Source organism: Cygnus atratus, chromosome 3, assembly GCF_013377495.2.
Source record: "Cygnus atratus isolate AKBS03 ecotype Queensland, Australia chromosome 3, CAtr_DNAZoo_HiC_assembly, whole genome shotgun sequence".
NCBI classification, from domain to species: Eukaryota; Metazoa; Chordata; class Aves; order Anseriformes; family Anatidae; genus Cygnus; species Cygnus atratus.
The window spans coordinates 118,217,168-118,229,743 of NC_066364.1; the positions used below are offsets into that span (position 1 = coordinate 118,217,168).

The 12,576-nt window shown below is 45.2% G+C and overlaps 1 protein-coding gene across 3 annotated transcripts in view; it reads left to right on the top strand.

The window, feature by feature from the left end:
• Nucleotides 1–1,471, top strand: part of EFEMP1 (EGF containing fibulin extracellular matrix protein 1) — a 48,468-nt gene extending 46,997 nt beyond the window's left edge. For all 3 annotated transcript variants that reach the window (XM_050709443.1, XM_035565441.2, XM_035565442.2), the window contains one exon: nucleotides 808–1,471. In XM_050709443.1, coding sequence (XP_050565400.1) covers nucleotides 808–966 — 159 coding nt within the window. In that variant the 3' untranslated portion in view covers nucleotides 967–1,471. The remainder of the gene's footprint in view (nucleotides 1–807) is intronic.
• The last annotated feature ends 11,105 nt before the right edge of the window (nucleotides 1,472–12,576 follow it).

Here is a 12,576-nt window from a genome sequence, read left to right on the forward strand (position 1 = left end):
AACAAGAAATCACAGGTCTTAAATAAGGAAGCATGTGTTTATTCCTGCCAAAGCACCGCAGTAAACAAAGGCTTGCCTAGAAATTATTCCCATTGTTTGAGTCAAGTCTGAGTGAGGTCTCTGGACATGGATTCCTTTGTTTAACCTACTCAGTCCACATAGGGAAAAAATTATCATAGGTAAAGGGAGAGATCTGTACCCTTTTTATCATCTGTACATTTTGAAGCCTTTTTACAAGCCAGTGGCATGCCATCTTTCAGTCACGTCACAGGGCCAGCAGCACAATGCCTGGAAAGAGCCCCAGGGGGCTATAAGAGGGGCAGCAACAGGCATAGAAGTTGCAAGAATTCCCAGTTTTTCAGGGAAAACAGCTTCTGGAGTATGAGCCATGGCATGGACCTAGAGTTTCCTCCACTGAACAAGCTACATCACTGTTAAATACATTTGGTTTCTCTTCGTGTACTTATTCTTCATGTATTTTAAAAGCTGATAGATGGGGATAAAACAAAAAAACATCCTGGGATGGATTACCACTTTTCAGATCCTTTAGGAGAGTCAGTATAACCAGGAACAGATTTTGCAGCGCAGTTTATTCCTCTGAGCCCTAGTCAGGTAAAGCTTCCCCTCCAGCAAAGCCAGGTGTGAGATTAGTCATGACCATTTAAAAATGTTAAAATAATACTTACATTGTGCATCTCTGTGCTGAGACAGAGCATTTTTGTGGCGCAGTAACACACAAGCAGTCCCTTGATACAGCTAGGGAATCTTTTTAAATTTGAATTAAACTTTTTCCCTCCTTTCTTTCAGCAAACAAGTGCCGTAAGTGCAATGCTGGTGCTGGTGAAATCCCTATCGGGACCAAGAGAACACATCGTGGATCTGGAGATGCTAACAGTCAACAGCTTGAATTACCGTACAAGCTCAGTGTTGAGGCTAACGATAATAGTGGGACCTTACGCATTTTAGGGGTTTCCAGTAACCCTCCGCTGGCACTTAAAGCGGCCAAAGAATATTATCTTAAAGAAAGCACTTACTATTTTATTTATAGATTTTGCTCTTTTTTTATTTGTTTAGTAAAGTGATATCTTTAATCCACACATTACACGTGTAATTCAAAATTAGTAGATGTGTTCCATAGTATAACATGGGCATTGTCACTTTCTGTATAAAGATTTCAATCTTTTTTATTACCTTACTTGGCCTAGATACATACTACACTTTCGTATGAGAACTGTATGTTCATGCTCTCCTGTAAAACTTCACACCCTTCCTAGCCAAATAGGTCATGCAATTAAAGGTGATCTTTTGTTGTTTTTATTTTTAAATTCTAATGCAGCTACTGACAATCTCAAAAGGAAAAAAATATAGTATGAATGATACACAAAGTAACGGTTATCTGATAAGCTAAAATATATTTCTTTTTAACTAACTTTGTAACAAAAATAAGTCAATAAAAATCTATTTCTGTAGACATTTATGTGCTATCAGTTGGTTTTTCTAATCTGGGTTGGGGGTAAAGTTATGTTGTAAGAAGTGTTTTGCATTGGGTTTTTATATGCAGATTGTGTTAACTGTGCCATTCTGCTGTCTCCAAGACAAACAGACCATAGTAAGAAAGTTTCTCCAACAATGAAGAACTCCAAATGGAAAAACACCACACTGGGCACTTGCGTCAGTGCTTGCTCCCAAGAACACTGTTGGTGGTTACTAGTTAGAGGGATACAGCATTTTCAGACAGAAGTTAACATGCCGTTTTTCCAGAAATATGTTGCATTTTACAAATTAAGTGCATTTGCTTAAGTTATATCATATATTTTCAGGCACTGTCCTATTCCTGCTCTTATAATTTGGATGCATCATGTACAGTGTTCATAAAATTTATTTCTAATTCAAGAACTAATAGCATCTTTTGTAATATGTAAAATCTTATTTCTTGTTTAAAATGTAGCAGTTAATCCTTCGATGTACAAAATTTTTAATAAAGATCTCTTACCATAATGTATTTACTCCTTTTTGTTTGTCTGACCAAATCTTAACCACATTAGAGGGGTGAATATTCACCTACTGTGGAAGTCAGCAAAGGCCCCCCGAGTTCTTCAATGCCTTTGTGGAAGGACGAACTTTACCTACTGAGTTTTAATGCCATTAAAAAGAAAAACATACCAACACATACATGTCACTAGTTAGCTGGTGGTCTAAAGGAAGGAACCTCTATTCTACTTGAGGTTCATTTTCTGTAGAAGATACTTGAATAATGGATACATTACACACACAAAACCCGCTTGTGGTAGAGACCCACGGATTCAGATTTACTGAGTGACTGAGTCACCCGCAGTGAGGGCTTCCAGGGGCTGTGCCCAAAGAGAAGCACCACGTGTGGCTGAAGGATCTAGCATCCAGAGGTCCCAGGACACACAAAGCAAACCACGCTCCAGGATACAACTTGGAATCGGCCACAACCGCTCCGGTTTGGGGCAACACATCCCCCACGCTCAGACAAATTGCAGAACAGGACCCTATTACCCAGCAATCGCTCCTTCAGGCACTCATTTGTGGCTTTAAGCAAATACTCTGGCTGCCAACAGGGTCAGAGCACATGGTTGTGGCACAGGCCAGAAAAATAAATAGCGCTGGCACAGGGTCACGCTGTCGTTGCCTGGGGCCCCGGGGCTGTGGGGTAAGACCACAGGTAGCCTTCAACCTCCTCCACAGATAGGAGCTCACCGACACCGAGCCAGATGGAGGAATTTAATCAGTTTTCCACAGCAAACACACTCACCATGCCCTCTGACATGTAAAGTTTGGCTCACGGGAAGCTCCTTCCTCTCCCCATTCATCTCTACAAACCTGCTGGGTCTGACAGGTAGCTCCCTACCCCACCCTAGTGGGAAGGTAGACACCTCAGGTATTTAAATTCCTAAATAGCATAATACAGCATCACCCACTCTAATAAAGACTTAATTTTGTTGTTTCTAGGTTTAAAAAAGGGCTATTTTCCCACATCCAGCAGAGCCGAGATGGCTTCACCTCCTTAAGCCCCAGCACCCACAGAGCACGGGGCCAGCCCCTGCTGCGAGCTCAAGAGCCACAAACCATCCCTGGCGTGCCCCTCACTGCCAGGCCCTGCCCCAAGGACTCACTCTGCCTTCAAGCTCCGCCAACACAAACAGGCTGCTTATTTACACCAATTTTATCACCAGCACACACTTGCAATCATTGGGAAAGCAGAGAAGCATTTGTGGCAGCCCCACAACCACCCCGTCCCGTAGCAGCAAGAGGCCTGGCCAGGACCACGGCTGCTGTATCCACTCCAGTTTGCAGCCCCACCAGCCCCGAGCACGCTCCTTTCACTCGGCTGCAAATCCACAGTGCCTTCAGAATGCCATCAGCACACCAGGCACTTGAGTAATTTCCCTTTTGAATCTCTGCTTATCTGACAATGACCCCAAATTGATCATTTATGTATGTGTACATAAATACAACATACTTTGGTGGATAATACCCAAATCCAGGCAATTTACCTGGATTTCCTGGTAAACCCAGGAAGCTTGTACATACTGCAGGAACCACATACGATCTTAGCTTCGCATCACATGCATCCAGTGGCATAAAAACAAAGGCAGTTGCAAGTCCAGCCTGCCCATTCCTCCGCATCTCATCATGCTCATGGCCTTGAAATAAACCATTTATTTCTGCGCAAGCTGCCCTGCCAACTACCCCGCTCCCCATTTGTTTGCAATATTCAGGTCAATACAAGACAGCTTGCAACCCAAACCAGCCAAGCCAGGAGCTACCACGCAGCTCAGGAGCATGGATCCAGCTGCTTACCATCACATCGATGTGGGCCTGCTGAGCCCAGGACACTGCCGCTGGGTGTGCGCCCCGCTGACCCATGCAACAGGAACCACGGCGCTCCCGCAGGACAAGGAACAGCAGCAGCCCCTCCAAAACAAAACTGGGGCAGGACTGAGGAGCTGGAAGAGGGCAACTGGTGTTGTTTCAGATAGGCATGTGGTATGTGATGGAGCCTATGCGTATCCAAAAAGCCCATAAGCAAAAGCAGAAGGTGCCTTAGCAAGGAGAGCATTTGTACGCAGCGCTGTGCCAGAAAACCTGCACGTTGTTAACAGGTTCATCCTATTCTAAGGATGGGGAGTCCCAGCAAAACTGCTACAAGAGCTTAAATAACTGCTTGGGTTGAAAGGAACAGAGAAATCCCAAGGAAGGACCTGAAGGGAAAGCACTCACTCAGCTTTTGCTACAGCAATACCGTTATCAGTAACACGCTTCAGGAAAGTTTCTCATATAAATCTGCTGTCACTTGGAGAAGAACTTAAATCGGGATCACATGCAAAGTTTAATATCTCCTCAGAAATAGAAAAGAGGGAGGAAAAAGTTTTAAAGAAATAGGACTGAGTAAACAGAACTTCAGGGAAACAGAAAACAGTTCATTCACTTCCCTGAGACCACCTGAACACAGAGCAGTGGGATTATTTTGCTTGGAAGGCTCACAAATGCGAGTTTATTGTTGAATCTTGTTTCCATGACTGCGAAGAGTTGCTTATGTTTTGAATGATCATCCATGTTTCTAACTTTATAACTCTCCTATTAAAATATAGAACAGCTGCTGCCCCCGTCAGCTGTTCGGCATATGGAGCCCACCAGGGACAAAGCCCACTGTTAACACGGAGAATTATTTTTAACGCCCTCACATTTCTAAACCTCACCATCATCTCAGCAAAATGGCACGCTTCCACCCTCCCCAGCTGGGGGAACACCTGCGTAATACAGCACTGAGCTCCACCACATCTGGTACAAAACCCAATTTTATTTCATCTGGCCAGCAGAAAGTTATCAGCCCCGGTGAACAGAAACAGGGCAAAAAGTTAACTGCATCTTGTATCTGGGGAGAGGCAGCTGTCTAGTTAAGTTGTTTATACAGCAAACATTTCTGTATATATTAGGAGGAAAGAGAGCTGTTTAATAAAATGGAGATGGCTTAGAGTTGCCAAAGCAAATTTGAAGGACAGAGTGCAACAGCTCTTGTTATTTTTGCATGGGGAAAAAATACGGTCCTATTTTGTATTGATATAGGCTACATACATTGAACAAGTGATCTTTTTTAAAAGAAATAAGCTCTCCGTTAACTCTTACTAAATCATCTGATTCATTGCATATATTCGCTCAGTAGAAAAAGCTGCAAGAATTACAGCCACCACTGTACAGCACCAGTATGACAAAGAGGCAGGAAAGTTGTCCCCTGCTATCTCAGAAAACACCTAGGTAGCAGGATTAGGGGCCGTGTAGATGGGACACGGCACTGCATCCTCTAGACCTAAACACTGGATTTAGATACACTTCAGGGTTTGTTTGTAACACACAGTTACTGCTCTCGCTTAAGCTGGAAATTATTCTTCCTGACCCCAAACCCCAACAGTCCCAGAAAAGACACCAGCGCCCTGCATCTCCTCCGGCATGCTTCAGCCCAGAGCCCAGAAATGACAGGAGCAGCTCTCAACAAGCCTCAGGTTCCGTCCCATCCTTGCAGGCACAGCTGCAGCACTGGAGCAGCACCAGCCAAACAGGGCACCTCAAGCACGCTCCGTTGCATTTTGTCACCCAGCTTAATGAACCACTCATTATACCCCCCTACCTCCTCCCAGCCAAGAGGTACCACCTAAAGCCTCCGCAATTCTGGTCCAGAAAAAAACTGTACCAAGGATCCACCATCCCCATCCATACACCTGAACAAGCACACAAAGACACAAAGGCTTTCAAATTTAACAGGCTGCCAGCTGGGTAGACAACAGTAACATATTTATGCTTTTCAACTCTGAAACCACAACCATGGAAGTTGCACAGATACCTCAAGGTCTAAATCCTACTAGTGCAACTCAAGAAACATCTGAATTTGCAACCACCTCCTCTTGAGGGTCACATTTTTTTGCATTTTGAATGTTTCTGTTGTATCCACGTGCAACATATAGGAATGTTTCCTATACAGAACATATATAACAAACACCCAAGTGGGAAGTCAAGAGAGCAAAATCCTCGCAGGCGGCATGGAAACTAGGAAAACAAACAGATTTTGGAAGCTCAGAGCAAAGGCTGCAGAGGGGAAGCCAACATACCAAAGCAGCAGGGTAAAAAGCATTATTAAAATCAGTAAGTCATCCTCTGCGAAGCTAAGGCTGTGTATGAATGAGAAAAAACAGGAGGCCAAAGGAACAACTCACCAGTGCCTGGACAGGCAAACCCAGCCTCGTCCAGGCACAGCAGAGGTAAGGAGCCTCCCGGGAGGCCAAGAGGTGGCTGATCAGAAAAAAGACAACACCAGAGCAGAAAAACAAATTGAAGCTGCATCATGTTCCTGAAGGAGGAACTGGGCAATGCCGCTGTGCCAGAGCTGTTCCCACAGGCAGCACACCAGTGGACCTGCTGCCAACCTAAAAGCTGATACAAGAAGGGGAGCAGCAAGTCCCGCCAATGACATCCAGCTGGTTGGGTCAGGATGAGGGCCTTCAGTGCCAGGGAAAGCTCCCACATATCAAGAAATAAGCCCCAAGCAAAGCCAAAGGGGATAAATGTAAAGTGATGCACATGAGGAAAGCCACCCCAGCTTTAAGTGGGCAGCAGAGGAGCCTGAGCTGGCCACAGCATCTTGGGAGGACAGCACCAAGGTCCAACAGCTCGGTGGAAACCACAGCTTCAAAAAGCAGCACCAGGAATAACAGGGGGTGCCACATCCATCATCCACATCAGCACCAAGTTTGGGGACCAGCGATCGCTCCCAGCTCAGCCAAAGCCACAAAAGCATTAAGCCAACTCAGATCATACTCTGCAGGGGCTGTCGCTTCCCCCCAGAACCACCATTTTAAAGAAGGGACATAAAAGTGCTCCTCCGAGTCAGGAAAGCAGAAAGGTATTTTGCACAGAAGGAACAGTGAATTGACTCCTACACAACAGCAGCTTCAAGAGGAAAATTCAACTTCAGCCCAGCTGAGAGGCAGTGCCTGCGGGAAGGCAGCAGGAGCCAGAGCCCTGCAAATTATGGTGTTTCTAGGAAAGCCACCTCTGGACACACTCATTAGACACAAATTGACCCTCAAAGTGATTCAGAGCCTGACACTGAAAGCTTACGTTCGCTGCTCTCTCTCCCTGCAATGAACCAGGCTCCAGACAACATGAAACTGAGAAAATTTTAGTCTGCTCCAAATTTAAATGAGAAAATACAGTGTACTGAGATCTTGATTCAACACAATTGGACTTAAAGGCAGTAATTAAAAAACAGGCTTAGCTCCTGTAGAGGTACCAATGGGGGGATAAAGAACATTTCCCACAATTACTAAAGATTTTCACATTAATATCTGCTTATTTTTCAGACATTTCAAGTTAATGGAAAAGAGCCAACTGCAATATTCTACAGCTCCTGGGGAACAAATATGCACATTCACCCCAGCACCCATCTCCTCCTCACTGCATTACTGCCTTTCCCCACAGAAAAAAGCCTGCCCCCAGTGTTTCCTGGGGCTGCTGTGTTTCACGAGAGCTTTAGAAGCTGGCAGAGGTGGGTGGGCGGGGGGAGCATGAAGCACTGTGTCTAGCGCTTGCTGCGAGGTCAGCACGTTTGTATTGCAAACCAAACCCCAAGGATCAACATGGTAATGTGAGACCTCAGTGGGGTCAGAAGATTTCTGCCTCTGCTCTGGTATGCTGGGGAAGGAAGACCCAAATTATACAGTGAACATCTCCAGTAGAGCACTAAGATTTCATTAGAAACAACTACCATTGGATAGTCCTTCTATTGCACAAAGGCCGCAGTTTCTTCTGTTCTCTGCAAACATGGAGTAGATCAAATTGACAGATGCCTACGTCCTATTGCAAACCAGACTCATGCATCATTTTCCCCACTAGCACTGGGAAACAGACAAACCACATTGCTCCTGCAGAAGTTTCAGTGTTTTGTGAGCCTGCTCCATCTGCAGTTCAGCTCCCACTGGCATTAGGAAGCTGTCCCCTCCAACAGCCCTTTCTTCCCCTCTATGAAGCACTGGCATCGCTGGCTGCTACAATTTACTTCATAGAAGCTTGAAACTTGCTAAATTCCATCTCAAACATTTTTCAGGAATGTTTCATTGCTCAGTTTAGGATTCCCCCTCCATTTCTGGAGTTAGCAGAAATTAAAATGAAGCTACAGTGACGACATGGCACTAACACAACTTCAAATTGTGGTTTGCACAAAGCCTGTTTGCATGCAAACAAGGCAAAGTTACAAAAAGAGGTACCACGTTCACATCATGGCAGAAGTGATAAAGCCTCCCTGAAAGATGTTATATACATGTTACATACATGACATCCATGCAGCACTGACAAGTGAAGAGAATTTTGTTGGTACCAACATCCCAATCAAATTCATCCCCTGCAAGGTATCAAGGTAACTAAAACATGTTTCTAAGCTCCCTGGCCTGACCTTCTCCTATCAAGAATTAGCAGTGAAGTTGCTACTTATATCTTCAAATAATTTGGGGCACACTTTTGGGGGGGACAGAGCACCCCAGCCCAGCATCACCTATCTCTGACCTGCCTCCCCCACGGGCTGCAGACATCCCACCACATCCTCTGCTGCAGCCTTCTCTTACCTGAACTCAGTCCCTCCACTGCTGTCACACGGCTACAGGGATAATCTCCATCTTGGGACAGCCGGGATGTTTCTATGGAGCAGAACAAAAGAAATGTTAGCCTTTAGCATTACCCAAATTTGCACACACTTGGGGTCAAGGGTTTTGTTTTTTGCTCTCAACCACCATCACCCAAGACAAAAACAGTGCTTCAGGGTGAAAATGTACTGTCTAGATGTTTAGAAAGATCAGCCTTGCTCTGAAAATTAGATGATGCTTTCAGGCAATGTGGGATAGTTGGTGACGGGGTCTTTCTCATGCCACAGGCCCCAAAAGCACCCTGGATCAGCCACACAAACTGGGGCATTTTGACAGCCGCTTCCTGAGGTTGCCTGGAGTCCCAGAAAGGATGTAAAATATTTGTAGTAATTCCCTGAACAAACCTAAGAGGCTTCTTTGAAGCAGAGCCCTCCGCTCTGTTGACTCGCACTTTTAAAAGGTAATATAAATTCCACTTAGACTGGTTTGTTTTGATGTTGAAAATTGGTCTCCATAGACATGGTTGAAACCATGCCCTGGAGCGCTGAGGCCAGAGCCAACAACCACACGGTCCTTCGTCAGTGCACAACCCGCGAGGTTTGGGAGGTGTAAATGCCACCACGGGGGGACCAGGGAAAGGCCGGGGGACCGAGGGGGGGACAGGGCACTGGGGCCCCCCCTCATGTCCTTTGTCACTCCCCCACCACAGCCCCATCCCACTGCTCACATATTTCCTTCACCAGGCACAGGCAAGCGGGCAAAAAGCCCCAGAGAGCTCACAGGAAGCCTAAAAACATTTTCTTAAGAAAAGCTCACTCTGCATTGCCCTACAGCAGCTGCCTCAAAGGCTGACACAGTGAGGATCATGGCTGCCAAGCAGAAACAGCAATAAAAAAATGTAAGAGTGAGACAAACATGGGGAACGCATAGAGAAAAGACAAGTAGAGGTTTTTATATGGAAATTTATATTGAGGGTAACATTCCTGCCTAACACAAGTTTTTTAATACTTCCGGATGCGAGCCTGGAGCCAAAAATCCAGTGAGGTCTGATGCTACAGCAGTGTTTAATGCAGGGATGAGGAACATTTTGCAAGAGCTCCAGGTTTCCTCAGTACCAAAACCCATCCAGAACAACAACAATTCCAACTCTGCCCCCAAAACCCCACCACAGCACCCCAGCAGGAAAACATCACAAGCCTCAAGAGGCCAAAACATTCAGGTCCACTTGAGCATCAGGATGCACAGGTTGGTTTCCCAAGGCCAGCTCAGCACTGAGCACAGCTCAGGATGGCCATGAGGGTGACACCAGGAGGAGATGGCACTGAGACATGTCCCCCAGGTCAGCAGTGAAACAGGCTGAAGCTCCCTGAGCACTGCACAGAACAGCCTGTCTGTCCCACGGGCACTGCAGCTGCCAAGGCCAGCTGCTGCTTGGTTTCTGAGTTACACCAGTTCCTCCCATATACGATTAAGCCACCTTGAGGCTACTTCAGCTTACACATGGGAGGTTTTGAGCATTTCTGACATTTTGCAGCTCATGTGCTGCCTGTTTTCCTGCTCACCTTATTTTACCCCCTTCAAGTGCACCTGTTCACATTTACAAGCTCACACGCTTCTCTCCAGGGCTCCAAAATATCAAAAGGACCACTCAGCAAAATAGCACCTCACCCACATGGAAAATGGAGCCCTCAGTGCCATGCAGCTCAGCTCAAACCACATGAGCTCAGCTCAAAGTACATAGGACCTTGTTTGCTCAGATGCATTCATCACTCCACAACATGCTTCTTACCTTTTGAGACACTTCTGGGTTCATTAAATCCCACTTGCTTATTAAAAGTGACAATAACATATCCTAGAAATAAATAAGTGAGCTGTTAATCTTAAAAGCTTAAATTTGAAGTCCATCTTGGTCAGCTCCACATGAAAGACAGATACCAAATGAAAGAGCCCAATAATTCTGAAAGTCTCAAAATTCCCGATTTGTTTACTTATTTGACTGCACATAATTTCAGTCTAGCACAGGCCTGCTCAGGTGCCAGACCTCATTCCCAAGTCTGCTCTGTCAACAGCAAGTATACAGTTGAACTTGAATGCTACACAGGTATCAGCCAGCTTTTTAAGTTTTGCCAAAAATTAGATCAAATATAAAGATCAATGCCCCTCCTGGTTGTCACCAGTTACCAGTGTGGGGAAATCAGTTACCAATGTGACTGGTCATGTTCAAACTGCAAACAATTAAATCCCCATATTTGCCTAACCAGAGAAGTAAATATATTTTAAGGAGATCTCTTTTCCTCTGTACATTTCCTAATGCACCAAGAAGATGAACAGGCATAAATGGACAGTACTGGTGTGCACAGTAACTGCCTTCATTGTAAAGGCAGCTCACAACGTACCACAAAATGGCGTAGCTAGAGCTCCAAAGCCATGAACTGAAACACCAGCTGAAGCAACACCATACAAGAAGCTCCAAGCAGGGCTTTGAAACTCAAACACTGTTTGCTGGGATCCAGACAAAGATTGGAGACAAAAAAATAGGAAGACAGCAGCAATTATATATAGATCTTGCCCACACAACCAGTTCATACCAAGCTGGGCCTTGGATCCGCTAGAGGCTGTTGTCTACCTGTAATACAGAAAAAACCTCCCTCTAAATGCACAAGCATTTATAACTGAATCTGCATTTGATGGGTGTTAAGAATGTATTTTAAAAATTACAAGAAAGCTTTAGAACTGCAATCAATTCCTCCACAAAAAAAGAGCTGACTGGCTGGTTCTGTGAGACCAGAGGCACTGGCTCTACAGCAGCTGCTCCAGAAGGCTTTGTAAAATATCTGCATGTCAACCTGTACAATAATTATACACATCACTGGTTCACACACACCTCTAGCACCTTGATCATCAAATACAATGAAATTCCACTCCTGGACTTCTGAAGATCTCAGAAACCAACAAACACCTGCTGAAGGAGGTTTTTAAGCAGCTTCATGAAGACAGGAGCATTAAAACTCCATATTGTGTGGCTGATTTCATCACCACAAAACACAACTCAAACTCCCACAGAACTGTTGTAGGCACCTCACCCACCTCTAACTGGGACAAAATATGAACAAAAAGCACATTTTCATGTCATCTAGGGGATTTGGGGGGAGCAGGACAGCTGATGAGGTGAGCATGTTGGTAACTAGCCTGGCCAGGGGACACACAGCCCTCAGCCACCTCAGGACTTCACCAGGGCCCAGCCCAGCTACTGAGGCCTGGCCAAGGGCTGCCACCAGCAGCCACAGGGGAGAAATCCCCTCCAGGAGGCACCAGCCCACACCCTTAGAAGAGGCAGATGCTGAACAGACACCCCAAATGTACCTGCAGCAGTTTTTTTGCTTGTTTGTTTTCTGTTTTTTAAACTGCAATCCAAAAGCATATCCCACATAGCAGCAAGGCACTGAGACACAGGCCTAGCTGTGGAGGCCAACAATATCCAGACCTGGCAGCATTAGCCAAGAAATTGTTTTATCCTTCTCTGCCTCACCCAGGCTTTAAATCCTTCCAAAGGTCAAAAAAAATCACACCTGATGATTTTCCTAAAGGAAAAAACAATGTGGGAAGCTGAATTAAATGAGAGCACATTACCAACAACATCCTGAATATGGCTGCTGTGAGCTTGCATGCATGTGGTTATACATGCCTGTACATGGCCATTTAAGTATCCTGAAATAGCAATAACAATTTAAAATCACTTCATGATAGGCATTTCTTCAAAGCTGGGCTGTAGACTCTGAAACCAAGGGCAGAGGGATAGAGTATAACCTATCCTGGGAATATCACCTCAGAGCTGTTTTAGAAATCAGTCCAGCACCACAGATCTAAGAATCATCACACCATGAACAGACTTCTGCTTTTCCTTCATATGCTCCTTATA